The sequence below is a fragment of the Haemaphysalis longicornis genome, unplaced genomic scaffold, assembly GCF_048455015.1.
Source record: "Haemaphysalis longicornis isolate Haplotype H1 unplaced genomic scaffold, Haemaphysalis longicornis Haplotype H1 scaffold_5, whole genome shotgun sequence".
Classification (NCBI taxonomy): domain Eukaryota; kingdom Metazoa; phylum Arthropoda; class Arachnida; order Ixodida; family Ixodidae; genus Haemaphysalis; species Haemaphysalis longicornis.
In genome coordinates, this window is record NW_027526385.1 from 148,679,729 (window position 1) to 148,707,151 (window position 27,423).

Here is a 27,423-nt window from a genome sequence, read left to right on the forward strand (position 1 = left end):
CTGATTCATAGCACTCATTCTTTCAGCTTTCCAGATTGCTGTAGGTAATTCCGAAGCTACTGCATAAAGTGCTGCTAAAAAGTATTAGACAGTTTTAGTTGAGCGTATGCAGACAGTTGCGGGTGCACATAGCAGCAGTGTGCGCAGCAAAGTTTTCGCGAAGAACAAGTTGATGCGTGGATAAACCAGTAGGGCCGAAATGCATGCTTTGTGTGTCACGCAGCGCCACTGAACACCAGATTGGCGAACCAAACATGTGGTTGTCGGCCAGTGCCAGACGTAAACCTAGCCAGAAGAAGCCGTAAACCAGTTTGTGGGGAGACGCCGTTCCTTTGTTCCTTGCGTTTACGGGCGAGAGTGACCAGAAAGAGGACGGAAGAGGCCTCGCGGACGGCCTGCAAAGCCCGCAAAACCCGTAACGCAAAATCACAAACTTGCGTGTGCACGCAAGTTTGAGATTTGCGGGTGCACGCTTACGTACTGCGCATGTGCTCTCGCGCCTCCACAAGTTCCTTGCTGCGCAGAGCTGCTGCGTGCACTCAAGTAAAACTGTCTATTGTTTGGCTCTCTCGCAAGGAACATTCTTTCATTGATATTCTCTGGCCGAGATAATAGAGCATCACCTATAACACCTTGGGGAACTAGTTTTTGTGGCAACTTCATGCAGCAGTTATACAGTCAATACCCGCGATACTTTAGGATCTCCGGCGAATGTCCATAGACGCCCATGTATTTCATATCTCACAATAACGAAATGTTTTTGGAAAGCAATTCCGCGTGAACGAAATTCGCTGCAAGTCCGGCTGGCATTTTACCTACCCATTTGAGGCTAACAGTGACCAAAAAGTGCTCAAATTCCTTTTTTTCGGACTCAAAGTGCATACACTTTTGCCAAAGCACGTTTGCATGGCCGCCACCATGTTTGTTTCCTAAAGGCCGTGCAGCAGGCGGTCGTGGAGGCAACCTCGCAGCAACACCATTAGGTGGCGACACAAGGTGACTCATGGCGCGGCGCGGCCTTGGCTTGGGCTACGCTAGCTCGCTACCACTGAGCAGCACGTGCGCGCTTGTTGTGTGTGCGGCGATCGGCGTGCTTGCTCTCAGTAAGATGGCTCCACCAGCCCAAATGTGGAAGTTTTTATCACTAAACGTGAAGGCCCAAGTCAGTGGCCCAAGTGGAGGAAGGTAGGATAGCGAGGACGAGTTTAGAACTGCCGGAACCTAGCTGTACCATTTTGAAAAGCAAGGCTGCCACGCATTATTGGCACACGTGCGCAAAAGAAAACATTGATGGCTGTGACCTTTCTGAACGTCAACAAAGCGATGCTCACTTAGTTCTGTGAACAGCATTGTAATCCGGCGCACTCTCTGGAAAAGTTCGTCAACAACAGAAGCTGGGCTTAGCTTGCGAGCTCGGACATGCGCGGTGCTGAGGGCCAAGGAGAAAAACGTGCAGCGCAGGCGAACCTGCGGGTTGCTTTGGATGTGTTTGACACAATCCGGTCGTTCTTAGGCGCGCACGACGACTAGCAATGAAGCACTTATTGTAGTGTGAGAACTGGGCTGTGAAGTTGCTGCTAGGTAAGGCTCGCAAATTAATTATAACTGACTTTTGTAAATAAATTTTGGTTTGTGGCTGATTTTCCTGTCGTTTATGTTTCATTCTCGTAGCGATGAAATTCCCGCAAAAGCGAATTTTTTGGCTTTCCCCGGCAGTTTCGTTATTGCGGGTTCTACTAAATATTTTTCAGCTTCATGGATGCTATAGGATGCCCAGAACCGAATATAAAAGTTCGCAAGCATGACAGTGTGTTGCAGTGTACCCCACAAGTAAAAATACCTTTAATCAACATTTAAGCTTGAAGTGAACTCGTTTGGTATTCTGGATTTGGTTAAGCCTGTCTTTGTAAAGAAATATTTTATGCCCCATCGATGGCTCTTGTAGTCTGGAAAACTAGGCTGATCTAGTCGAGATAGAATAGAGCTTTTATTCGATTGGAGAGAAAACTAGGTAAATGCAATTGCTGGTAGTATTGTGAGAATAGACCATAAAATGGAACTTTCCAGCAACATTTCAGCTTAAACAATCATATTCTTTAGAAAATTGTATTAACTGTTCTGGCTAGTGGGGCTTGTGTTTGAATACTGAAACAGTGGCACTTTGAAGTATTATAACAATCCTTATAATTGCATATCTCTCACTAAACTTTGAGTTTGGCAAAATGATAGAGCTCATGCAATGCACACGCATTGTAATGACAAGTTTAGCGTCAATTCTTGACACCTTTTTATTATCACAACTTAAGGTTGAAAACCCAAGTTATTTTCTTTAAGTCAGTTACGAGGTCTTTACATATTCGTATATTTGCTGCTGACTTTCATACGCACAAGATAGTGTATGCTCGAAAAATTATTTGTCAATCTGATTTCAAAAATTCAGCTAGAAATTTTCAGCCTCCAAATATTAAGTGTCAAGCATTAGGAGTGAAATATTTAGCACGAACATTAAGTGGTGCCCAAAATATGATAAAAAAGTAGTTTTATCTCGTACTATGGTTTAAAGATTGTTTTAAAAGTGCATATTTTCCCTCAGCTGTGAAACGCTGAGTTCAGCTGTGATATGCTGTGGCATCTGTTTTGAACATTTCTATGCATCTTCCCTTCCATGTAATGTATCATGAAGAACTGATTTGTTTTGACATACGTGCTTTATTAGCGTTCGAAACGATGCCCAATCTCTCTGGCTTGCAGAAACATGAGGCCGACTGCCGCCAGCGGCCGGGCTCATGCCAGCATTGCCATGAAGAGTTTAAAACATTTGCTGAGGTAAGCCCACTGTCCTGGAACCATCTTTTTTTTCATTGTTATGGGGCAGTAAATGTTCAAAACTTGTTAATGTCGAATTGAATAACCCAATATTCGATTTCACTTCAAATTGAACAGTGCCATACGAAATATGCATATTTATAAAGCACTTAACATTTAGTTTTAAATCTGATGCTTGTGGAAAGTAAGCGGTTCTCTATCAGACTAAGAAAACTTTTGCAAAATAAATCTTCGCAAATAAAAGGAGTTAGCCATTATATGTATTACACATTGAGTGCACATGATTACTGCCAATATCTGCCAGCCTTTTTGGTAGTGCTGACAAGTATACTTTCAATACACCAGTTGTGTGCAGCTCAAGAGAAAAACGAAGGTTCTTTGAGTTCTAGAGCGAAATCAGCATGGCAGAGACGGAGTGAAGAAGCGCAGGGGCGGCGCTGGTTCAATAACGGAGGCATACTAACTAGGAAGGGAACATATGTGATCAAGAAAACGAAAGAGCAATAAATGTCACTGTGCTTTGCTTAGCAGAAAGACAAGTAAGGGAAAGAGGAAACCTGGTAACTGCTGCCGAACATGGAAAATTTTCACGTAAAGGGGTAATACATGATCGAGTAATCTGCCCTGTGGCTCCTAGGAGTGTTCGTTACGTGACCGTGACGTACCCGTACGTCACGGTTTTTTGCTGGCTTTCCACTCTGGTCGAAGTTAGCAGCTTCTTCTCATGAGCTACAAATGGTCTGATCCCTGGCAGCGGAGGTGGCTGGATTTTGTTAGCTCATCTGGCAACCTTCCTCGACCTAAGTTCTAGAGTGGTTATAGGGGCTGTATTTTTATTACTTTTTTTTAAATGTGCAGTGTGCACAACAGGCACACTGAGGAAGCCATGTATACCACTGGCATGGTGCATGGCATGGGCGGTGGCTGCAACGTCGCGTTGGTATGGCCGTGAAGTGGTGCAGGCAGCTCCAGTGGCACCTTGTTACCGCTTACCCAAATGCAATTAACGGCGCAAACAAAGCTGCACAAAGAAAAAAGGGGCTAATAATGTCAGGGTTAATTGCAGTAGAAACCGTCTTCTGCGCCGTGTACGAAAGTTACAATCAAATATTTGCCGCACGGTTAAACGTAACGTCTCTAGGCAAAGCCAGCTGCTGTGAGCGCGTCTCCCGGCCCACTGCCTTGCACGTCGCGTGTCCTTTATCCAAGGCAGAAATCGTTAGCCTTAGCATCACCTCTATGACATCCACTGTCGCTTTGTGGTCGGCAGGCTGGCGCCGTATGTAGCAGCTTTAGCAAAAACTGCTGCTGATGCTCAATAGCCGGTGCTATAGCAGCTCTGCTCTTCCGAAGAGACTGGTGCCTTCCAACGCTGATCAGTCCGACAGTCGCATCCTCCATGTGACCGAAGCAGGTGGCCGAGCAGAAGTCCGCCTGGGGTGACATCATGATCTCAGATTTTTCCGCTGAGAGGCTCCCTCATGTGATTACTGCTTCAGTAATCTCCTTTGGGTGGAAAGATATACCTGTCTCGCTAATGTGTGCCTGCTCAGTCTGCAATGGGGAATGCGTCCTCCAATTACTCTGTGATTTCTTGTTTGTATTCAATTAACTGTTTGTATTCAATTAACTTATCAACGGCCTTAAAATTCAGCATATAGCTGTACCTAAGTAGTGTAATGAAAGATGTGAAATAGGGCCTTTCATTGATGATTGATGCTCTTGCAAGCGCACACAAATGCAGCGCTCTGTTTGGCTAATGTATGTTTGGCCACATGACAAAAAAATGCTATGAACCATGCCTGTTGTACACAAAATGTAGCCATTCACATGGTTGGCTTACCTGAACTGGTGGTGATTAGTGCAGTGCCGTGTGGACTAAATGAACATATGCGGCACAATTTGCACTAATGCACCCAGTGCAAGTAAAAAGAAATGCCTGTGTGTTTCTTATCTCCACCTCTGCTTTTGTCATGCTCGTTCTACTGGGGGTATGGCATTTTTTTTTCGATTCGATGGTGGTTTATTTAACACAAAAAAACAACATACAAAGGGTATATACAGGAGGAGGTCCCGAAGTCAATGACTGCTGGGGGACCTCCTATAAAACAAGCATCAACAAGTAAAAGTTTTAACAAACAGTGGTTACAGTATTATGTTGAAACCGACAAAACATATTACAAAACTGAGATTGCACAATCAAAGTAAAAAAGCAAACAAAACATGTGATAAACGCGAACAAAATGAACTCAAATTGACTGAAGATGAGCACGTAAGCTATTTTTGAAATGGGAATGCCTTGGGAATGCCTTCAGGGGGGGCAAAATAGCTGCAGACATTTATGTTGGCCTTGATTAGGTCTAGGTACTTTCCAGAGTACATCGTTCATGTGGATATATTTATGAAAGAAAGAGTGCGTGTGAACTTCATTGTTTTCTGCATTGAACAATATCAAATCCAAACTTTGGGGAGGCTGTCTCAACAATTGAACTTTACTCTTCTTGTGATCGGAAGTACTACTACCGGGATGTGGTGAGAATGTTAAACCTAATGCTATGGCAAGCTTAACATAGTGCTTCAGTTTTTCAACTTTCTACTTCAAATTTAGCGAGTTTAGGACATTGTCAAGTTTGAGGGATGATGCAAAAGTGTATTTTGCACTGTTTGGCTGCAGCCATAATTCTTCGTTTTACTTTCAGCTTGAAGATGTGCATTACCCACAATGCTGCCAGATGCCAGTCAACTGTTCGTTTAAGTCACTTGGATGTGGCTTTGTGGTGAGTTATAATCAAATGTACCATTTTTGATTGTGGGGATGGCAACATTTTTGTCTTAGTGTGGTTGCTTGTGGACTGTGCTTGTACATGGAAAGTTTTACATTCATTGCTCTTTGTGTCCCATGGAGAGGGAAAAAAATTGAAGTTTTTTTTATTAGGGTGAAAACGAGTGATAGTGCTGGGGCCGAGTCAGTGTCACAGAGTTATTCTTGGTTATGCTTTCTTTTTAGTTTAGCCACAACTTTACACTGCATGTTCAGGTTGGTGCTTTGCCCCTCTCCAGGTTTCATGGCAGCAGAGATGGCCTGGAATTTTTTAAAGATATTCCTTCTTTTTATATGCCATTGTGCCTTATCAAGCTGATTGATATCGCCAAAACAGCGCCTGGATCCGTGAACACCGCACTTCGAAATGTGCTGTCTTTCCTCTTCAAAATCAAACACTTCACAAAGCAACAAGTCGCCCACAATTTTGCTTTTTAGTTCATTAGGGAGAAACTTGTGCTTGCCTCTGGGTAGCGTCACCCCCTCTCACTTGCTCGCACACATGCACGCACCCTCGTGAGAAGCTCCAAGTGATTAGGTATGGCAAATCGGCTGTGCGGGAATACTTCATAAATCATGAGCTGGCACTCTCAACGCAGTCATACAAAACATGTCACGGTTGTGCATAATGATCACGCACAACGGCAATGATGTTTTGCATGATTTGGAGACACAAGTTTAGGGCTAAATTTGTGTCTTAGTGCAAATAAAAGTCAAATGTGTAATCAAACATGTTTTTTTTTTTCAATTGGGATTTTTTATTCATACCCAAGTATCGCAGCATGCCTAAGGTACATGATCATTGAATAACCCCACTAAAGCTGTCTATCCTTGTAAAAACATGTCTTTTGAGAGACATAACCAACGTTTTTTTTTTATCGTAGCCTGTGGATGCTCACTCTTTGCTTGTGAGCTGCGCCTCATTTCGTCCTTCTGGGCATCCGTTACACAGCAAATGGTACAAGGGGACATAGTTAACCAGGATACACAAATTGCGGGATTTCTTTCCATGCAAGTCAAATTCATGCGTGGTTGAAATACCAGTGTCTCGAACCGAAAAAAATTGCGGTTCGGTTATGGTTCGTGTTCATGTGAAATCATTTCGTTCCGGTTCAGTTCCAATTCGACAAAATCACGTACTGAACCGGTTCGCGAACCGGTTCGGGAGCTTGAACCGGTTCGCGAACCGGTTCGATGAGTTGAATTATCACTGAAATTAGAAAATAACATTTCGTAGTTCAAAACGACAGTCAAATCAAAATACAAACAAAAATTCAAAATGCTGCTGTTCCCCAAAGGGCAGTGGCGCAATGGCAAAGAAAACTTTAAACAATTACGAGGTATTAGAAAAACAGATGACGCGGCGACGATTTACCACCTACTTTCTCGCCCAGAGTTTATGTTGCCCTAGCGACTATTAATTCATAAAGCCACCTCAAAAAGATATGACGGTGGGATATATTTTCTGCCCTTTCCTTTTTGTTGAAATCGCAATCGTCACTATGGAATCGCCAATCACGCTAACCTTGAAGCCTTAAATTTAGGCCTGCATACTGGCGCGTTCAAATACCAGCGCTTAATACCAATGGCGCACATTTTTAATATTTGTAACAAAACAGAAAAATCCTATAACAGGTACATAAATACTGCCAATGAATTAGATTATTTGGTCACCCTGAATAATTTGTTAGCTGTGACCTTATCGAACGTGTTAGCCACATTTTTGTTAGAAGTAAGCTTTAGTTAACGCTCAGTCACTGCATTATTGCTCTGACCACTGCAATTCATTTTGCGATAGCTATATCGGATGTGTGCATTACAATCAGTATGTCATCATACCGCCTGACTCCCGGCCATCGTTCCATGTGCTACATTGTGAAATCTTATAACAGATTATGCTGTTACAAAATGAAAGGGAAATTTGACGCGCGCAGCATGAGATGGGACGTTTTGGGTAGACGCTCTTTAATTCGTCCACAGCAGTACTCCCCTCCGCAACGAGTAGCAGTAGAAGTAATGTAGCGAGTTGGGCAGTCAGTACAAGTGCACCTTCGAAAAAATGCAGATCTGAAAGAGACAAAACTGCAGAACTAGCAGAAAAGATGTTCGCTGGGCGAATTGGGCAGTGTGAGGTACTGGCCTGCGTTTCTGCAAGTGTCATCTGCTTTATTACTGTTTCTGCTTCCAAGACAAGGTCGAGGGCTGCAGTTTCTTGCCAAGGGATTAAGTGCGCACCTAACTGTTTTCTCTGACATTAAGTGCGCACCTTAACAGTTTTCTCTGACATATCTGTTGTTATTGGTATCTGTAAAAAAAGGAACTTGACCACTGTACTGTCTTCAAAAACTGACCACGGAACTCACTTCCTTCGCATTGATGACACATTTGGTTGTGAAAGGCAGGGCAAAGAAAAGTATAGAGCAATGTCCACATTTTGGTGCTTTTTTACTTATTCGGTTTTACTTACTTTTTGCGTAATATTTTAAAACAGCGCGACTTGCCTTTTGTTTTTTTGTTGTTGTTTTCCGTGTAAACACATTTTCCAAAAACATTGCCGCATTTTCTCTGCTCCGAGGCACAGCTGATTTTGCAGGCCGGCAGACTTATTTTAACCAGCTGGTGATATTAAACCTGGATCAAAATCTCGATACACGAACATTCTCGATTTCCATCTACTTCAGAAAAACGGTCGTGGGGAAGGGAGATCGAGGCCACTTGTGGTCAGCAGCGATGGGTTTAGCCACTGAGCAGCTCCTGTGGTCACACTTGTCAAGTATTAACAATTTGCAGGTGTTGGACTTTTTAAACAAATTATGAAATGCAAAAAGTTTGCACACATCGGGTGTGGGCTTTCACTGTTGCGCAGTGGAGCACTCCTGCAGCCTGATTGGTCCAATAAAGTCGCAGCTGTTGAAGGGCAAAGTCGTTTTATATCCCCTGCAAGCTTCCGAGAATGACATTCGTTTGGTCAGCTTGCACTACGCTCGCGCTTCCAGCAGCAACACACCATTAATTACATTGGTGCTCATTCATTTCCCCTGTTGTTACATAGAGCGGGATAGTGTTCAATTGTCCGGAGGGGAAAGTGCGCGAGCGGGTACGAAGTTGATGGTACGTGAAAGAAAAAAAATGCCTGAATTGCATTGACTGTGCAATATCAACAACGGAGAGTCGAACCGTTTCGGCATGAGTCGGTAACCGTTATTTCTTTTTTCCGTTCAGTTCCGGTTCGGGTTCAGCGTGATCAAAAAATAACGGTTCGGGTTCAGTTCCGGCAAAAATACCGGTTCAGTTCCGGTTTTCGGTTCGGTTCCGGTTCGACACCCTGTGAAATACAGTAGCAAAGTGTGGAAATGTGGCATTCCAAATATAACAACAGCCTGCGATTATGACGGACACTTTGTGCTTGGCAAAGACAGACAGCGGTTGCGCTGCTGAGCGTTGCGCTGTTGCGCAGCGCTTAGCAGGGCAACATTTTTTAGCATTGCGTTGCTGAGCACGAGGTCGCGGGTTTGATTCCTGGCTGCAGCGGCCGCTTTTCCGATGGAGGCGAAAAGCAAAAACACCCCTATGTACAAGATTTCGCTGCACGTTAAAGATCCCCAGGTGGTCAAAATTAATCCGGAGCCCTCCACTACGGTGCACCTCATTGCCTGCGTTGCGTGAGCACGTTAAACCGTACAATCAATCAATCAGTCAACTTGAGCCACAGCTGCTGCTGCTTTTTTTACCCGAGCAGTAGTGTTGGCTTCAGCAACGAAGTGGATTCTTCAGATTTTAGTTGTGATAAAGACTCTCCCATTCAACAGCCTAAGACTTTGGCAGGTGCTGCCAAGGAAAGTTCGTTTTTGACTTTGCGCTGTATTACATTCATGTGTAGGGTCTGGACAACGTGCGGTGGGGATATTTTGCCAAATGTACTGCGCTGTATCGTGTTATCACCTTCAAGAGAGCCTCATGCTTGTGTAAAAATAGTGCTGTGAAGCGATGCGCGCTGCTTCTCAAGAGCGGTACATTTTTGCTTGTTTTTTACTGCTGCAGGGATAAGGATTTGGTATGGGAGCACAAACAAGCATGCTTAGATGCATGTTTTAGAGAGACCGACTGAATCAGAGTGGCTTCACGGAGTGGCACAGCCGTCGGGGCAGTTAAAATGGTGGGCCTGTGAAAATCCAGAACTTGGTGTACGGCGTTGATGTATATATTGAGTCATAGCTTAGGAATATAGAAAAAATTTTTATATCTTAAAGTTCCTAAAACAATTTTTAGGCTCCGTAAAATTGCCTATTTCTATTTTGTGTAAACTTTTTTTGCACAATTTTTCTTGTTTCTTTGACCAGTAAACTCCCAAAAACTACACCTTTCACAAAATTGATGTTGTATGTTTGAAAGAGAAATCTATAAGCTACAATTTGATGCATGGCAATGCTAATTGTGTCTAGTACCTCAAGAGAAAGATAAGTTGTCTGGGGGCACTCAAAATTGGCCTTTTTTCTGCAGTCGGGAAGGAGTTAAGCCCTGTAAAGAATTATCTAGTTAGGTTTCCGTATTTTTTTATAAATCACTAAATAAGTATGCCACTTCAAAAGTAATTGCATATTTGAAATGAGGAAGGCATACCACTTATGTACAGGGATTTTCATGTTTGTAGATGGATTAATAAAAGAGTTCATGAGACCAGTGTCTCCCTTTAAAAAGTGGATACTGGTAATTTGAGTTTGAGGAGTAAGACAGAGAAGGCTACTTTTTTCACACCACGTGGCCTAAATGAATTCAAAGTTATGCCATTTGGACTATGTACACTGCTGACAACATTTTAACGTGCCATGGACACAGTTCTAGCCATAGTTGTCATGCAAGTAACTGCTGGTATTTTGTTTGCAGACGAGACGCATGGACATGGCCCTTCACGAGCTGGGCAGCATTCAGCATAATGCTATACTTGTTGACGAAATTGATCGTCTTAAGGAAGAAAACAAGGTAAGTGCAGTAATGGTTATTGCAGTACAAGTGTGCTGTATTGAACTGAATTGGAAAAGAAAGTAGCATATGGGATGGAATATCAAACAATAATTTTTTTGTTACTGGCTGAAATTTTTTTGGTTTTTGTGTTAAAAGAGAAGCTGCCTCACAAGTTCTGGAGCCGGCTTCTCTTGTGCTGTGACAGTATTGCCTGCCGTTGAGAACAGCTTCTTGCTTGGAACTTGATTTGCAGGAATGTCCTCATAGTAATAGTACAGAACTTTTTCTTGCAGAGAAATGGGTGGGGTTCCTGTGTACTTCCAGGGAACCTTGCACAGCACCAGAAAGCACTTTGGCAGTCTTTGTACTTATCTCTGCTGAGCGATGGGACAGCTCATTGCTCAGTGACGTTAATTGCTTTGTGACTGACTGATGATTTTCTCATCTGTCAAGAAAAAGCTGTGTAAGGCAGCGTGTTTTAAATAGTTTGCCAATGGCATAGTGGTGAAAGATGGCGTCCACTGCTTAGTACAGTAGCGTTTTGTTGCCTCTTGTGGCGAATATTTGATAAAATGTTTTCAAATAGCATTTTGCTTATGTTAAGTCATGACGTTCTTTTTAAGATCTGAAGAAATCACTTTTCGAATCTTTTACAGCACTTAATGGTTTCTTGAGGAATATCATGGTTTGTTTAGCACAACATTAGCCGCTGTACCACTATGTGCAGTACTACAGGAATCTGGTGCGGGCACGATATGTGCCGAAGAATGAGTTGCGCTCGTGTTGCCCTATTGCATTACAGAGAATAACTAGATGATAGCACCTTGTTACTCTGAAGCGAGCATTTTGCGACCATGAACAATGACTCGAAAACACACCAGAGCCAGTATCACAGACCTCATCGAGACCATTGTTTTGAAGGACATAGCAACTTGAAACAATACTTTGCAAAAGGAAAGATTGCACTACCATTGCTGTATACATGCCTGTGCTATGGCATGAATGGGCAGCTCGCAACTGTACTATGATCAGGGAACGCAAAGAGGCATTTCTTTGGAAGCTTATGACGAACATCTAAGTTTGGTGATGGAGGATTAGCTTGCACTGACTATTAATTGCTTTAACTAAGTGGTAGTAAAGGCCAGTGGTGCTCCTGTAGTGAAACTTGAAAGCCATGTTACAGTGTACACTGTAGCCTTGTAAAAAGGATCTATGATGCCAGTTTATCTCCTGTGAGCTAGAATGTCTATGAAAAAAAGTGCTAACAGCATATGTCAACTACCTGCAAAAGGTCCAGTGCCTCTTTTGTTTTTAAATCATTGGAGGCACTGTCAAAAACAACAAAAGCAGCAGCAACATTGGTATGACTGATTGCTTTACCAAAGCTGCACAGCATGTAAACATTTGGTTGCAAAATTCAAAGTGGTGTCCAGGGTTGACTGTGATCTCATCGATGCTTCGGCAAATTACTCCATCTTGCACAATAAAATTTAGAACCTCTACAAAGCACGCCTGTTGAAAGTGCGATTGAGTGCAGCCTGCCAAGTAGATGTAAAAATTGGGGGAAGGCACAGCAGCAGTGCATTTGCGTGTCCTGACATCTTTGCTTTTGCTGCGATGGATGCATTCAGAAAATCCTTTCAGGTATTCGCCTCATCAAATCGTAGGTAAATGCAAACCCAACTATATCAAAATTGTTGACATTGCACTTGAATTTGAATTTGAATTTTATTATTTCCAATGCTGTGAAATACATACAAGTTAGTATACAGACAAGGGTCCCAAAGTCAACAGACTGCAACGGGACCTTTGATTAATTTTTAATACAAAATAAAGACTACACACAAAGCAGCAAAACAAAAGAACAGTAACTAAAAACAATGAACACAGCTCAGGCAGTGCTAAAGTAGAATAAAAAAGTGAAGAAATCGGTTAAACAAAAATGCGAGAAAAAATGCGTGTTGCACATTGCTAGCACAATACTAATTCAAATAAGGTAAAAAGGTTGACAGCAAAAAATACATTAAGTATACACTTGCATTACACATACAATCTAGCTGAACTCAGAAAACTTGGGCAAGGAAATGAACAGGAACATAGCAATAGAGATAATGAAAACAATACATTCATCGATTCAACAAAAACGGTTTTAGCAAGTGTTTGAAGGAAAAGAATGATGAAGATTTTAGTTCATCCGAAAGACTATTCCAGAATGAGATAGCTGAAAAGCGGATGTCATCTGACCATAGTTAGTACGGGCTATGGGTAATAAGTAATTTTCGTTGGCTGCAAATCTGGTGGAGTTATTATTTTGTTATAGTTGCCTGTCAATAAATTGGTACGATACATTATTAACACGGAGTTGAAACAAAAACGTGGCTATGTTGTAATAGAATCAATTTTTAACCGATAAGACATTATTCTGTTGAAGCAAAACACAGGCATTAGCACGGAATAAGCTGTTAGTAATGATACGAAGAGCCTAATTTTGAATATGTTGTAACAGTGCCAGATGACAATCATAAGTGTTACCCCATGCAACAATACCATATGTGATAGGGCTATGAACGAAAGCAAAATAAAGAGACATAAGGGTTTGGCGTGAAAAAAATGGGCGGGATTTTATGAGAGCTCGAATGCCAAAAGCAGTCTGATTTCTAAGGTGATCAATGTGTTTATGAAATTTAAGATGCGAGTCGATGAACACTCCAAAACCTGTACAGTAAAACCTCATTACAAGAGACACTGTTACAAGAGACACTTGGTTATAAGAGACATTTGAATGAAGGCAGTTTGGTTGGTTTTCCTATGTTCGCCATGTTAGCAACATTGCATACAAGAGACCTTGGTTACAAGAGACACGTTTTTTGGTTCCCTTGAGTGTCTCTTATAATGAGGTTTTACTGTATATCATTAACCTGTATATCAAACTATTTCTGGTCCTGGTATATTTACAATGAGAATATATATAAAAAATTATGCCTACATCGAACAAGAATACCAGCCACTCCCGATGTGTGCGTTCCAAAGGGTGCAGAAGTGCCCCCCAAGTTGGCTTTCCCTCGAGGAAGAAGAGAAATTCTGCTGGGATACACGGACAGACAACAAGTTACACATAATAAAACCACACATAGGATGATACACCACTGACTCACACAATAGATTCATCGAAGTTGCCCTAGCTAGATTACGGATAGGCCACACACATGCGCCACACTCCCATCTGCTCACTGGATCCCCAAGACCCATGTGTAGCAGGTGTGGGAGGCCCTATCCGTAATACACATTCTAATTACATGCAAAGCACTCCACACAACAAGACACAAACATTTCCCACAACTGTACAGGCAACACATCCGACTACACCCAACACTGTTTTTAGTGGATGATCCCATGATTCCTCTACAACACACTTTCAAGTTTCTTAGTGAAATCAAATTTTTACACCTCATTTCATATCACACGTAGTTTTTGCACTTAATTTCATGCCATGAAACACCCTGGCCTTTTACATCAGCCATCCTCATTGTGTTTTACTGATTTAATTTTTGCTTTTGTTGAGCAATTTTAGAGTTTACATCTTCATCCGTCGTACTTAACCATTATTTTGGCGCTCTTTGCCCTATAGTTCATCTCACAACCTACATGCAGCACTGTGGAGGCTACATTGTTGTCCCCCTCAGGCCGCCTAACTCACCGCGAAGGAAGCGACAAAAGGCGCCGGGGCCGTGCGGTGCCACTTGCCGAGAGGGGAGAAGGGAGTGTCCTTTCAGGACCCCCTTCACGGCTGATTAGGCGCCCTCAGTGGGCGCACTATTGATAACAATGTAGCCTCCACAGTGCTGCATGTAGCTTATGAGATGAACTATAGTTGGCCTTGCGCCATAAACATCCAACCATCATCATCGAGAAATTCTGCTGGCACACCTATAAAAGTTGTTTAGCCCGGCCACTCAAGGGCAGTGGGTGGCTTTTTTCCCTCCTTCTTCTCGCCCTCCCTTTCGTGTCTGCACCAAGCCGTCGACAGCCCCCCACACAAAAAATGATCCTGGCCCACCCACCTTGTGTTTTTCGTTGGTTGTGTTTTCATCGTTTGCGCATTGTAGACTCTTCCGAAGTGTCGCGGGGGTGGCTAGCGCTATTGTGAATAAATGAAGGTACATTTAGCAGGTATAGCTACCACGAAGCGTCCGTATTTGACTTTTGCCATGAAGCTGGCATTCATACATTGAGCCGAACGCGATGAGAAGTTGGGCATCCTCGCTGCGGATGACATTCCCGAGATCGCACCCTCAGCACAATTGGCAGGGAGCTTAGATTAACGTTCTCATAGTATGTCTGTGCAGATGTTACTAAAGCGACCGCCTGGAATTACTTCAAATCTGCCGGCTTGTGCACGCCGGTGATGACTTAAAATCCCGAGAAGTGCGACAGAGCCACTACTGGTGTTGCTGAAGTGTGGAGCGAGCTGTCAAAATTTCCGGAAGCTGTTGTCGGAATTTCCGGAAGCTGTTGTCGCATCAACGGTATGCGAGTTTGTGAGTGTGGATGATGGGGTCACGACCAAGCGAGCGGTCGTACGACTACGTTGCCAACATCGTTCCGAGCGGAGTGAAAGTGGGTGCAACAAGGAAAGCTCTGAGGTGATTGGTGCACTCGCGCTAGTCTTGCACTTCGCCAATGTGAAAGGTTGTGGCCTCAGTGCCTCTGACTCTGAACAGTGTGGAGAAGTGCGTTCTGTCTCAAGCAGTGAGGTTGTTCAAGCAGAAGATACTGGACTATTTCATGCGAAAGTACGGAATTTATTCGAATCTAAGCTGATAGTTTTTTTGAAATACTGATATATCAATCTCCAGGGTCGGCTTGGATTCGAGGATTTTGAAACGCGCCAATTTCCAAGTAAAATTGACGGACGTGGCACGCAGCTAGCGCCACCCAGAAAAGAAAGTATTGTAGCCATTACTAGACGAGCCAGTAGCCAATTAAGGGGCCATAGCTGGGGGCGATGCCACCATTTTGAACTGTGCGGATAGTGGCCTGCGTGCGGTGTGGCGTTAGGTTTTGACAGTGCAATGGCACCGAACAAGCGGTGCCGTTATAGTGCCGCTTTTAAAAGAAAACTTGTTTTAGCCGCGAAGTCGTCGTCGAACGTTCAAGCCGGGTGGGACTTCAGCGTGGATGAAAAAAATGTTCGTTGTTGGAGGACGCAACGGGAAAGGATATTTGCGTGTGCCGCAACGAGGGTGGCATTCAGAGGCTAGCAACGATGATGACTCAGTATGGGCACCGCATCTTCATGTTCAATAAACGTGTTTTCTTTTTGTGAACGCTGACCTCGCCTTTTAGATGCAACGCATCTCTTTAACTCGCCTTGTCCCGCGTCGTTGTCGCGGCGTAGTCCGCATCCCTCCCCCATTCTCCTCGCCGCGGCAGCTGCGCGCTCCGCCGCTCTCACCGCAGCGCCATCTGTGCGTCAGCACGGTCAGCCCGCAGCTTGCCCTCGGCTGCGCTCGCTCCCGTCGCCGTGCCAGCTGTGCGTTAGCGCGCAGCTTGCGCTCGGTTAAAAATTTACACCATCTTCCCGCGAGGGGAACCATGGGGTAGATGCGACGCATCGGGGGTGAACATGCTGCGTAAATAGGATACACAACAACAGCAATCCACACGCTGACATCGCTAACATAACGGAAACGCAATGGCAGCCCCCGATGCGTCGCATCTACCCCATGGTTCCCCTCGCGGGAAGATGGTGTAAATTTTTTGTTCGGCCTACATTCGGGGTAAGTTTTTTTTTCGTGGCTTCGGACTTTCGGGGGTCGGCTTACAATAGGGGCCGGCCTAGATTCGAATAAATACGGTAAGGCAGTTTCATCAAGAAAGTGTTTTTTATAAAGGGTACGTGCTTTTATGGCATCCGATTCCTTGGCATAATTATATTGAGTTATGCCCTATATCGAACTGGTGGGTGTTCTTTGCAAGTTTGATATACCTGAGTTTGACTGTATTTGATTTGCAATTCGAATTACTTGCAGAGGTACCATTCTGTCTATATTTAGTATTCACTTATGCTTATAGAAAAGTGTCATCTCAATTTAACAAGTCAGTATCTCATGCTATATTGCATTACAAACAGCAGATTTATAATTGCATCGGTTTTTTAACCACTCAGAACTAGAGAAAAAGCGAGTTTAAAGGAAGAGAAATGGGGTGAAAAGTGAATGAAAAAAGTGAGAACGAGAAAAGGCATGCAACAAAAATATAGTCTAGTCCACTTTAACAATATTCAAGTGCCAAGAAAATTCCTTCATCATAACCCATAATTGTTGTAAGTGGATTGCGAAAAATAGCACAATAAAGTGATTAAAATATTTTATTCGCGTGCAAGCAAGGTTTGCAGAAAAGACGCCATAGTCGGTCAGCTTTATTTCCTGCACCTGAAGCTGGCACACAACTTTTTCAAGAGCCCCGCACGGGGCACCTTGAGCAATCTTGGTGACGGTACAGGCGATACCGCGGACCCCGAGCCCCCAAACATAAGCTGGATCCAACCGTGGCGATGTGTTTATAGGTGGAGGGTTAGAAACCACGAACGGTGGCCGTCGGAGCCCAGGTCAAGCTCCGGCGGATGGGCTCCCTGTCTGTTCACCAGACAGGGAGCTCCGGGACCTCTTTGACTACCAGGGTAAGGTCAAGGAAGAAAGTACCCCCGTCTCCCTGCTTTATCCTATGCTATATGGATAAATCAAAACCCCCCCCCCAGACGTGATCGGCCCCCTAAAAGGGGCCGCACCGAAGTATCTTTTCCTTCTTTGCCTTCTATCCCGCTCCCAAAGCAAGATAACTACCCTCGTTTTTTGATCATGGAATCTGTGGACAAATCGAAGCCGGTTTCTTCTAAATCGGTATTTCTTGTTTCTAAATACCTTGAAGGTATCATCGGCAAAACATATGACGCCAAAAAACTCAGAACTGGTGAAGTGCTAGTTGAAGTTAAAACCAAGCAGCAATCCACAATCCTCCTGAAACAAACCCGCATGGCAGATCTGGAGATCAGGGTCACACCCCACCGCAGCCTCAACAGTTGTCAAGGTGTGATCTCTGAGGCAGATCTCCTAACCGAGACAGAGACTGATCTGCTCGAAGGCCTAAAAGAACAAGGCGTGACAGCAGTAAGGCGCATCGTCATCAGGAGAGAGAACAAAGAAATACCCACCAAACATCTGATTCTGACTTTCGACCGCTGCACACTGCCCGAGCATATCAACCCAGGTTTCATCCGTTGTTCTGTCCGGCCATACATCCCGAACCCGCGGCGCTGTTTCAAGTGCCAGAGGTTCGGGCATGGTACCAACTCCTGTCGTGGCAGAACAACATGTGCCAAATGTGGCCAGCATGATCATGATCTGACAACTGCACTGCAACCAACCTTACCTGCCCGAATTGCCAGGGTCCACATGCAGCATACTCTCGCGCCTGTGAAAAGTTTCAACAAGAGAAAAAAATCATTAACATAAAGGTAACAGAAAACATCACCTTCCCCGAGGCGCGAAAGAGGTTCGCCTCTTTTCCCCTGGGGAGGTACGCCGACGCAGCTCGCCGGGGGTCTGGTTTCGGCGGGCCCCAGTACCGCGAGTCGGACTTGGTCCCGCCCCCGCCCCCCCCTGGGTTGCCTCTGGCGGCCCAACCCGCCACCGCACCGCCTGCTAAGTCAGCAGCGGCTGTGGTGGCATCCACGTCCGTTGGGGATGCCGCTGCACCCTCTGTTTCCTCCTCTCCACCGGCCCAAAGCACACGCAAGGGCACGGAGATGGAGACGGAGGCAGTCGCAGCGACCCCCTCCCCCGCCTCACTGCCTGTGCCACCTGTGGTGCTCTCCACGCCTTCGGCACTGGCAGCGCAGGCAAAGAACACTCGAAAGGGTACCACGTCAAGGGGGCCCAGTCCGCTGGCCACCCCCTTGCCATCAGATGACGACATGGACGTCGAGCCCTTCCGGCTTTCATCGCAGCGGAAGGAACGGGCTGCGACGTCCAGGTCAGTAGAGAAGGTCAGAAAACCCCTTGCAAGAGTGCAAGCCCCGAAAGACCCTACATAAATAATCACACTCCAGTAGCTCTAACACATCATAATGGGAAGAGAAAACATTGTTCAATGGAACTGCAGAGGCCTTCTGAATAATCTTGACGACGTGCATGAGATTCTGCATGCCAATCAGCCAAGTTTAATGTGTGTCCAAGAAACACATCTTAATTCCAAACACACAAATTTCTTGAATAGTTACCTGGTATACAGGAAAGACAGGGATGGCTGCACACACTCTTCTGGTGGTGTGGCCATAATTGCCCGCAAATCCTTAGCATGCCACCCTGTCACCTTGAACACTGTCCTTGAGGCTGTAGCAATTCGAACAATAATATTTAATAGGTTGATAACGGTATGCTCCATATACATTCCTCCTGATGTCTCACTCTCGAGCTCTGACATCGAGGCGCTGGTTGACCAACTGCCCGAACCATACATCCTTACAGGCGACCTTAATGCTCACAACTCTCTTTGGGGCTCTTCCAGAACGGATGCTCGAGGTCGCCTGATAGAGAAATTCCTTACATCTTCTGGAGCATGCCTTTTCAACAATAAACAGCCTACATACCATAACATAGGACATAACACATACTCATGTCTTGACTTGGCTATTCTTTCTGCAATTCTCTTTCCATGTCTTGAATGGGGCGTGGGCACAGACCCATATGGTAGTGACCATTTCCCCACTTCATTAACGCATATTGGTACAGGCCCGAGCAGTCCATCTTCCCATAAAAGGTTTAATGAAGCAAGAGCTAACTGGAATACATTTACAGAGACATCCAAACTACACCACACATCCATAGGACACCTACACGTTGAAGAAGCTACCCAACTGCTCACGGCGCACATCCTCGACGCCGCCGAAAGGTCCATTCCCCACACCTCTGGTGCCCCGCGCAACCAGCGGAGGCCGTGGTGGAATGAGAACTGTAGGCGGGCGCGAGAGGCCCAGAACAAGGCGTGGGGTATCCTTCGTCGGTACCCCACGTCGAGTAACCTCCTCTTGTTCAAACGGGCCAAGGCGTTCGGAAAACGTGTGCGCCGTGAGGCAAAACGCGATAGTTGGCATACATTCATAACATCAATTAACTCCTACACAGACACACGGAAAGTATGGACGAGAATACGTAAACTCAAAGGACAACAAACACACAGCCTGCCTCTGGTCAGCACAACAGGGGGCACACTCGTAGACCAGGCTGACACACTCGCACAACACTTCCAACACGTGTCCAGTTCAGCACACTACACAAACACTTTCATGAAACACAAACAAACGGCCGAAAAGAAGCCTATACTAGATAACAATAGGTCAACATCTTCTTATAACTCAGAGTTTTCACTGTATGAGCTGAGGGCTGCTCTGAGCACGTGTAAACCCTCAGCTCCAGGCCCAGACAACATCACATATACAATGATACAATACCTGCACGCAGACACTCTTCTAACACTCTTACACCTATATAACAAGATATGGCTTTCGGGGCACATTCCAAACTCTTGGAAGGAGGCTATAGTTGTAGCTTTCCTGAAGGAGGGAAAGGACCCGTCGTCTCCCTCAAGTTACCGTCCTATTGCCCTGACGAGCTGCCTGTGCAAGCTTCTCGAGAAGATGATCAATCGCAGGCTCGTGTACTTCCTCGAGTACAATGGTCTTCTCGAGAGCTGCCAGGCAGGCTTCAGGGCGGGGCGATCCACGAACAATCAACTCGTATCTCTTGAATCGTATATAAAGGATGCCTTCGTTCATAAACGGTATTGTGTAACTGTGTTTTTCGACCTCGAGAAGGCCTACGACACCGCTTGGCGGTACGGGATCCTCAGTGACCTAAAGTCATTCGGTGTCTCGGGTAACATGTTAAACACTCTTGTCAGTTACCTGTCAGAAAGAACGTTTCGAGTGAGAGTCGGTGGTGCACTCTCAAGGGTTCACGTGCAAGAAAATGGCGTGCCACAAGGTGGTGTGTGAAGCTGCACTCTCTTCATAGTAAAAATGAACTCTCTTGGTAAGGCACTGCCACCCACAATCTCTTATTCCATGTATGTAGATGACGTCCAGATATCCTATAAATCATGTAATATGTCAATCTGCGAACGTCAAGTCCAGCTTGGTGTAAAGAAACTTGCCGGCTGGGCAGACAAGAATGGTTTTAAATTGAATCCTGCAAAAAGCTCCTGCGTTGTGTACTCCAGGAAGCGCGGGGTCCATCCGGACCCAGACATTACTCTTAATGGCGTGTCGCTTCCTGTGAATAAGGAGCACAAGTTCTTAGGTGTGGTGTTTGATCACAAACTCTCATTCATTCCCCACATCAAGGAACTTAAAAATAAATGTCTCAAAACAATGAATATACTTAAGGTTCTCTCCCACCAATCCTATGGTTCCGACAAAGAACTCTTGCTTCGCTTGTATACTACTTTGGTTGGGTCTCGTTTGGACTATGGCAGTGTGGTGTATGGGTCGGCGACTAAGACAGCCTTGCGAATTCTTGACCCAGTGCTACACTTGGGCCTTCGTCTTTCGGCGGGTGCTTTCCGCACTAGCCCTGCTGAAAGTCTGTATGCCGAGTGTAATAAGTGGAGCCTTGAGAACCAACGGACGTACATGGACTTACTTTATGCTTTTAAAATTTCATCGCTGAATAATCCTTTTTATCCTGTCTTTAACGATACATCCACATCCCTGCTCTTTGTAAATCGCCCATCCGTTCCTCTGCCCTTTTCACTTAGAGTGAAAGAGCGAGCCTCGGATCTGAGCGCTTCGTTTTTAGACGTGTACAGGTCATCCTCTTTAAACATTTTACTGCCTTGGCAAGTTCGCCCTGTGTCCTGTGACCTTTCTTTTATGAAACTTGACAAAAATGGGGTACCGCGAGCTGCAATACTTCAGCACTTTCTTTCTTTGCAGTTCAAATACCCACGTGCTGAATTCTACAGTGACGCTTCTAAAACCTCCACTATGGTGTCGTGCGCTGCTCATGGTCCGGATTTCAGTGCATCCAGAACCATGAGCGTGCACACAATTTTTTCAGCAGAAGCGTACGGAATTTTACTGATTGTACGACATATCCTTGAAAATCAAATTCCCAATTCTATCATCTACACAGATTCCTTGAGTGTTGTTCGCGCACTGTCATCGCATACACCCCCCAAAAACCACATAGTTAATCTTGTATTTCAATCTATCATGTCTGTGTATGCGCAGAAGCATCAGCTGCTCCTCTGCTGGGTCCCAGGACACGCTGGGATCGCTGGAAACGAGTTGGCAGACGAGAGGGCAGCTGCTGCTGCACTCAGGAACACTGTAGACATAACAACCGTACCATATACAGACCTCAAGCCACACATAAGACAACACTTGCGTAGAACATGGCAAACACACTGGAGTGAACAGACAGATAACAAGTTACATGCTATAAAACCACGCTTGGGACCATACACCACTGACACACGCAACAGACACACAGAAGTCGCCTTGGGTAGGCTGCGGATAGGGCACACCCATGCGACGCACTCGTATCTGCTGACGGGATCTTCTAGACCCCAGTGCAGCAGGTGCGGAGAGGCCCTATCCGTAGTGCACATATTAATCACATGCAAGGCACTTCACACAACACGACACAAACACTTCAGAGAACTCTACAGACAACATATTCCCCTACATCCATCGTTTTTCCTAGGTGATGATGCCATTGTTTCCGTGAAACGTGTGTTTGAGTATTTGTCCGACGTCAAGTTTTTAAACCTCATTTCCTATCACGCATCATGAAATCTGGCCCTATACACCAGCCATGCTCATTGTAGTTTTGTGACTTTACTTTTGTTTTTGCTGATTTTACTTAGTGTTTAAGGTTTCACCCCTATCATCGACTATTGTTTTGGCGCTCTTTGCCCCAGTTGGCCTTGCGCCATAAACATCCAACGATCATCATCATCAACTTTTTCAAGAGCATCTATAGGTGCTTCAATTAGCTAAGCGAAAGGTCTTAGGTGGAAACGCAGTGCCTGAGGGACTGTATCATGCGTTGGGCCTCTTGCAAAGACACTACCTGTGTAGGCTGCGCAACTGAGTGCTCAATCACTGCTGTCGGCAGCACGTATCGGCGCTCTGCGCATCGATCGTCTCTTCAATGGGGCACTTGGACGTTTCCAAAACATCGGCCCTGACGTCCCTTCCACAGAAAAAAGGAGGCATTTGAAGAGGCACCCAGTCAAATTCTAAGCGGTGTGCACTAGATCCGCTAAATAAATAGAGCGCACTTGACAAAACAGATGAACGCACGAACGAGTGGCATGAGCTTGCGTGTGGGCGCAGGGACGATGCCAAAGCAGCGGTGCCAGGAGGGGGGTTTGGAAGGAAAACTGCTCTTCTCCTCTTCCTCTTGCTCCCCCTCCTCCTTCTCCCTTCTTTTTTGCTTCCTCCTAAGCGGTGCAGTGGGCTCGTTTTCTGAGGGGTGGAAGTCATGCGAGGCGCATCGCGGTCGGCGTGGAGAGCCGGCAGTAGCTCACATCTTCAGTACATGCTGTAACCGGACTCAATTGTTATATCCGATATCGCAGCACTGGAGCATTGTAATGAGCAGTTTACTTTACCATAGAACGCATGCAAAAGAGGCTAGTGCGGTAGTTGTTCGTTATAGGCACCGGACAGTGAAGTTCGCGCGTGACTGCAGCGCTATCTCTCGCCGCCGCTTAGCAACTCTTGGCTGGTGGTTGTCGCAACCGGACGTTCAGCGCACGTAAAAATACGCGCGCTGCGTGCGGTTTGACGTTGTGTGGCGGAAGTTTTTTAAGAAACATAGTTATAAATGCAAGTTACAGGGTCTGAAAGGATCCAAACGCTGCAGGAAAGAATTAGTGGCCACGCCGCTACTGCTGCGTGAAGGACTGCCACAATCGCGAAAGGCAGCCTGCCATCGTTGTGTACAGGTTTCTCGGGCAGCCGGGGAGAATAAGCGTCGCAAGAAATGGATTTTAGCAGTAAGAAAGCCATGACATTTTTTGTCAGTGGAAGGAGTAAAATTATGAGTACGATGACTGTTTATGCGCAGCGCAGGTACGAAGGACCGTAAAACTAATACGTTTGCTTTCAGTGTTTCATACACATCGCGTGCTGCGATGAATCGCATGCCGTCGTAGTATTTGCATAACTCAAGGTATTATGGCTTCTGCCGCTATTTTATCAGCAGTAACCTTTTTTAGCGACATTCATGGCACCGAATGGATGCCAAAAGGCGGCACAAGATTATGTTCACAGCACTTCGCGGGTGACGCCAAAAGCAATGTCAAGACGGTCAATATGCGTCCCGCTTACTGCCCTACTTTGCTCCCCGAAGTGTACAGAGCTCGGCCACGCATTGCAAGCGAGAGCGTGGCAAGCTATCAAAGGCAAGGTTGCATTCACTCGCGCGGACTTCTTTAATGCGTTTTGCGTACTCTGAAAGTTGAGGTTACTATTGTTTAAGCAGAGGATAGGAAGGAGCGGGAGGAGGAATAAACTTTTATTAAACAGCAAAGTGCTGGTGTCAGGGGAACCCGCCCGGTGAGAGGAGTCCTTAGTCCAGGACCCCTTGGAGTCTACCGGCCTTCTTCGCTCTGTCGACCAAATTTGTGTCTTAGTGCAAATAAAAGTCAAATGTGTAACCAAACATTTTTTTTTTTCAAATGGGATTTTTTATTCATACCCAAGTATCGCAGCATGCCTAAGGTACATGATCATTGAATAACCCCACTAAAGCTGTCTATCCTTGTAAAAACATGTCTTTTGAGAGACATAGCCAACGTTTTTTTTATCGTAGCCTGTGGATGCTCACTCTTTCCTTGTGAGCTGCGCCTCATTTCGTCCTTCTGGGCATCCGTTACACAGCAAATGGTACAAGGGGACATAGTTAACCAGAATACACAAATTGCGGGATTTCTTTACATGCAAGTCAAATTCATGCGTGGTTGAAATACCAGTGTGTCGAACCAAAAAAAATTGCGGTTCAGTTATGGTTCGTGTTCAGGTGAAATCATTTCGTTCCGGTTCAGTTCCAATTCGACAAAATCACGTACCGAACCGGTTCGCGCCGGTTCGCGAACCGGTTCGATGAGTTGAATTATCACTGAAATTAGAAAATAACATTTCGTAGTTCAAAACGACAGTCAAATCAAAATACAAACAAAAATTCAAAATGCTGCTATTCCCCAAAGGGCAGTGGCGCAATGGCAAAGAAAACTTTAAACAATTACGAGGTATTAGAAAAACAGATGACGCGGCGACGATTTACCACCTACTTTCTCGCCCAGAATTTATGTTGCCCTAGCGACTATTAATTCATAAAGCCACCGCAAAAAGATGACGGTGCGATATATTTTCTGCCCTTTCCTTTTTGTTGAAATCGCAATCGTCGCTATGGAATCGCCAATCACGCTAACCTTGAAGCCTTAAATTTAGGCCTGCGTACTGGCACGTTCAAATACCAGCGCTTAATACCAATGGCGCACATTTTTAATATTTGTAACAAAACAAAAATTCTATAACAGGTGCATAAATACTGCCAATGAATTAGATTATTTGGTCACCCTGAATAATTTGCTTTCCGCACTGGGCGAACAGAGTAGAACCGTGGGCCTGAAAATAATATGCAGAAAACTAAAGTGATGATCAATAACCTCGGGACAGCACAGCAGTTTGAGATAGATGGCGAGGCAGTGGAAGTGGTAAGCGAATATATATACTTAGGCCAAGTTGTGACCCCAGATCCCAACCATGAGGCAGAGATAATTAGAAGGATCAGAATGGGGTGGGGTGCATATGGCAGACATTCTCAGATAATGAATAGCAGCCTACCATTGTCGTTGAAGAAGGAATTGTATGACAGCTGCATCTTACCGGTACTCACCTACGGGGCAGAAACTTGGAGGCTCACTAAGAGGGTTCAACTTAAATTGAGAACGACCCAGCGGGCAATGGAGCGGAAAATGATAGGTGTAACATTAAGGGACAAGAAGAGAGTGGAGTGGGTCAGGGAGCAAACTGGTGTTAAGGACATATTAGTAGAAATTAAGAAGAAGAAATGGACGTGGGCAGGGCATGTAATGCGAAGGCAAGATAACCGGTGGTCATTAAGGGTAACAGAGTGGATCCCGAGAGAAGGCAAGCGTTGCAGGGAGCGGCAGAAACTTAGATGGGCAGATGAGATCAAGAAGTTTGCGGGGATAAATTGGTCACAGTTGGCACAGGACCGAGGTAATTGGAGAATAATGGGAGAGGCCTTTGCCCTGCAGTGGGTGAAGATAGGCTGGTGATGATGATGATGATGACTTTATCGAACTTGTTAGCCACACTTTTGTTAAAAGTAAGCTTTAGTTAACGCTCAGTCACTGCATTATTGCTCTTACCACTGCAATTCATTTTGCGATAGCTATATCGGATGTGTGCATTACAATCAGTATGTCATCCTACCGCCTGACCCCCGGCCATCGTTCCATGTGCTACATTGTGGAATCTTATACAGATTATGCTGTTACAAAATGAAAGGGAAATTTGACGCGCGCGGCATGAGATGGGACGTTTTATGTAGATGCTCTTTAATTCGTCCACAGCAGTACTCCCCTCCGCAACGAGTAGCAGTAGAAGTAATGTAGCGAGTTGGGCAGTCAGTACAAGTGCACCTTCGAAAAAAGGCAGATCTGAAAGAGACAATACTGCAGAACTAGCAGAAAAGATGTTCGCTGGGCGAATTGGTTGATTTGATTGATTGAGGGGTTTAACGCGCCGACGCAACGCAGGCGATGAGGCGCCCCGTAGTGGAGGGCTCCGGATTAATTTTGACCACCTGGGGATCTTTATCGTGCGCCGAAATCTCGTACACACGGGCGTTTTTGCTTTTCGCCGCCATCAGAAAAGCGGCCGCCGCGGCCGGGAATCGAACCCGCGACCTCGTGCTCAGCAGCGCAACGCCTTAGCCACTGAGCCACCGCGGCGGGTCTGGGCGAATTGGGCAGTGTGAGGTACTGGCCTGCGTTTCTGCAAGTGTCATCTGCTTTATTACTGTTTCTGCTTCCAAGACAAGGTCGAGGGCTGCAGTTTCTTGCCAAGGGATTAAGTGCGCACCTTAACAGTTTTCTCTGACATTAAGTGCGCACCTTACCAGTTTTCTCTGACATATCTGTTGTTATTGGTATCTGTAAAAAAAGGAACTTGACCACTGTACTGTCTTCAAAAACTGACCACGGAACTCACTTCCTTCGCATTGATGACACATTTGGTTGTGAAAGGCAGGGCAAAGAAAAGTATAGAGCAATGTCCACGTTTTGGTGCTTTTTTACTTATTCGGTTTTACTTACTGTAAAACTGTAAAACCCGGTAGACCCCTTGGAGTCTACCGGCCTTCTTCGCTCTGTCGACCAACGTTTGCTGGTCGGAGAGGTCAGAACTGGTCAGCACCTCCACCCACTGCTGAAAGGAGGGATTGGGGTTTGATGTGAGTTGCGGCGTGTGGGAGCACTCCCAAACGATGTGGTATAGGGTGCCTTTCTGCGGGCAGTATTTGCAGTTGGTAGTGTATTGTGTCGGGTACATGGCGTGAAGTATGCTGTTGTGAGGATAAGTGTTTGTTTGGAGTCTTCTTTGGCTAGTCGGTTGTCCGGCGCTGGATATTTGCGACGAGCATGTCTGTGGTGTGACAATATTTCTGCGTGTGTGTGAAGAGGCATAGATTTTGGATATGAATCTCTCTGGTGCT

The 27,423-nt window shown here is 45.3% G+C and overlaps 1 protein-coding gene across 10 annotated transcripts in view; it reads left to right on the top strand.

Annotated features, from left to right (window-relative positions):
* LOC144138729 (TNF receptor-associated factor 4-like) overlaps positions 1-27,423 on the top strand; it is a 107,460-nt gene that overhangs the window by 27,489 nt on the left and 52,548 nt on the right. For all 10 annotated transcript variants that reach the window (XM_077671141.1, XM_077671143.1, XM_077671144.1 and 7 more), the window contains 3 exons: positions 2,752-2,826; positions 5,526-5,603; positions 10,532-10,627. In XM_077671141.1, coding sequence (XP_077527267.1) covers positions 2,752-2,826; positions 5,526-5,603; positions 10,532-10,627 — 249 coding nt within the window. The remainder of the gene's footprint in view (positions 1-2,751; positions 2,827-5,525; positions 5,604-10,531; positions 10,628-27,423) is intronic.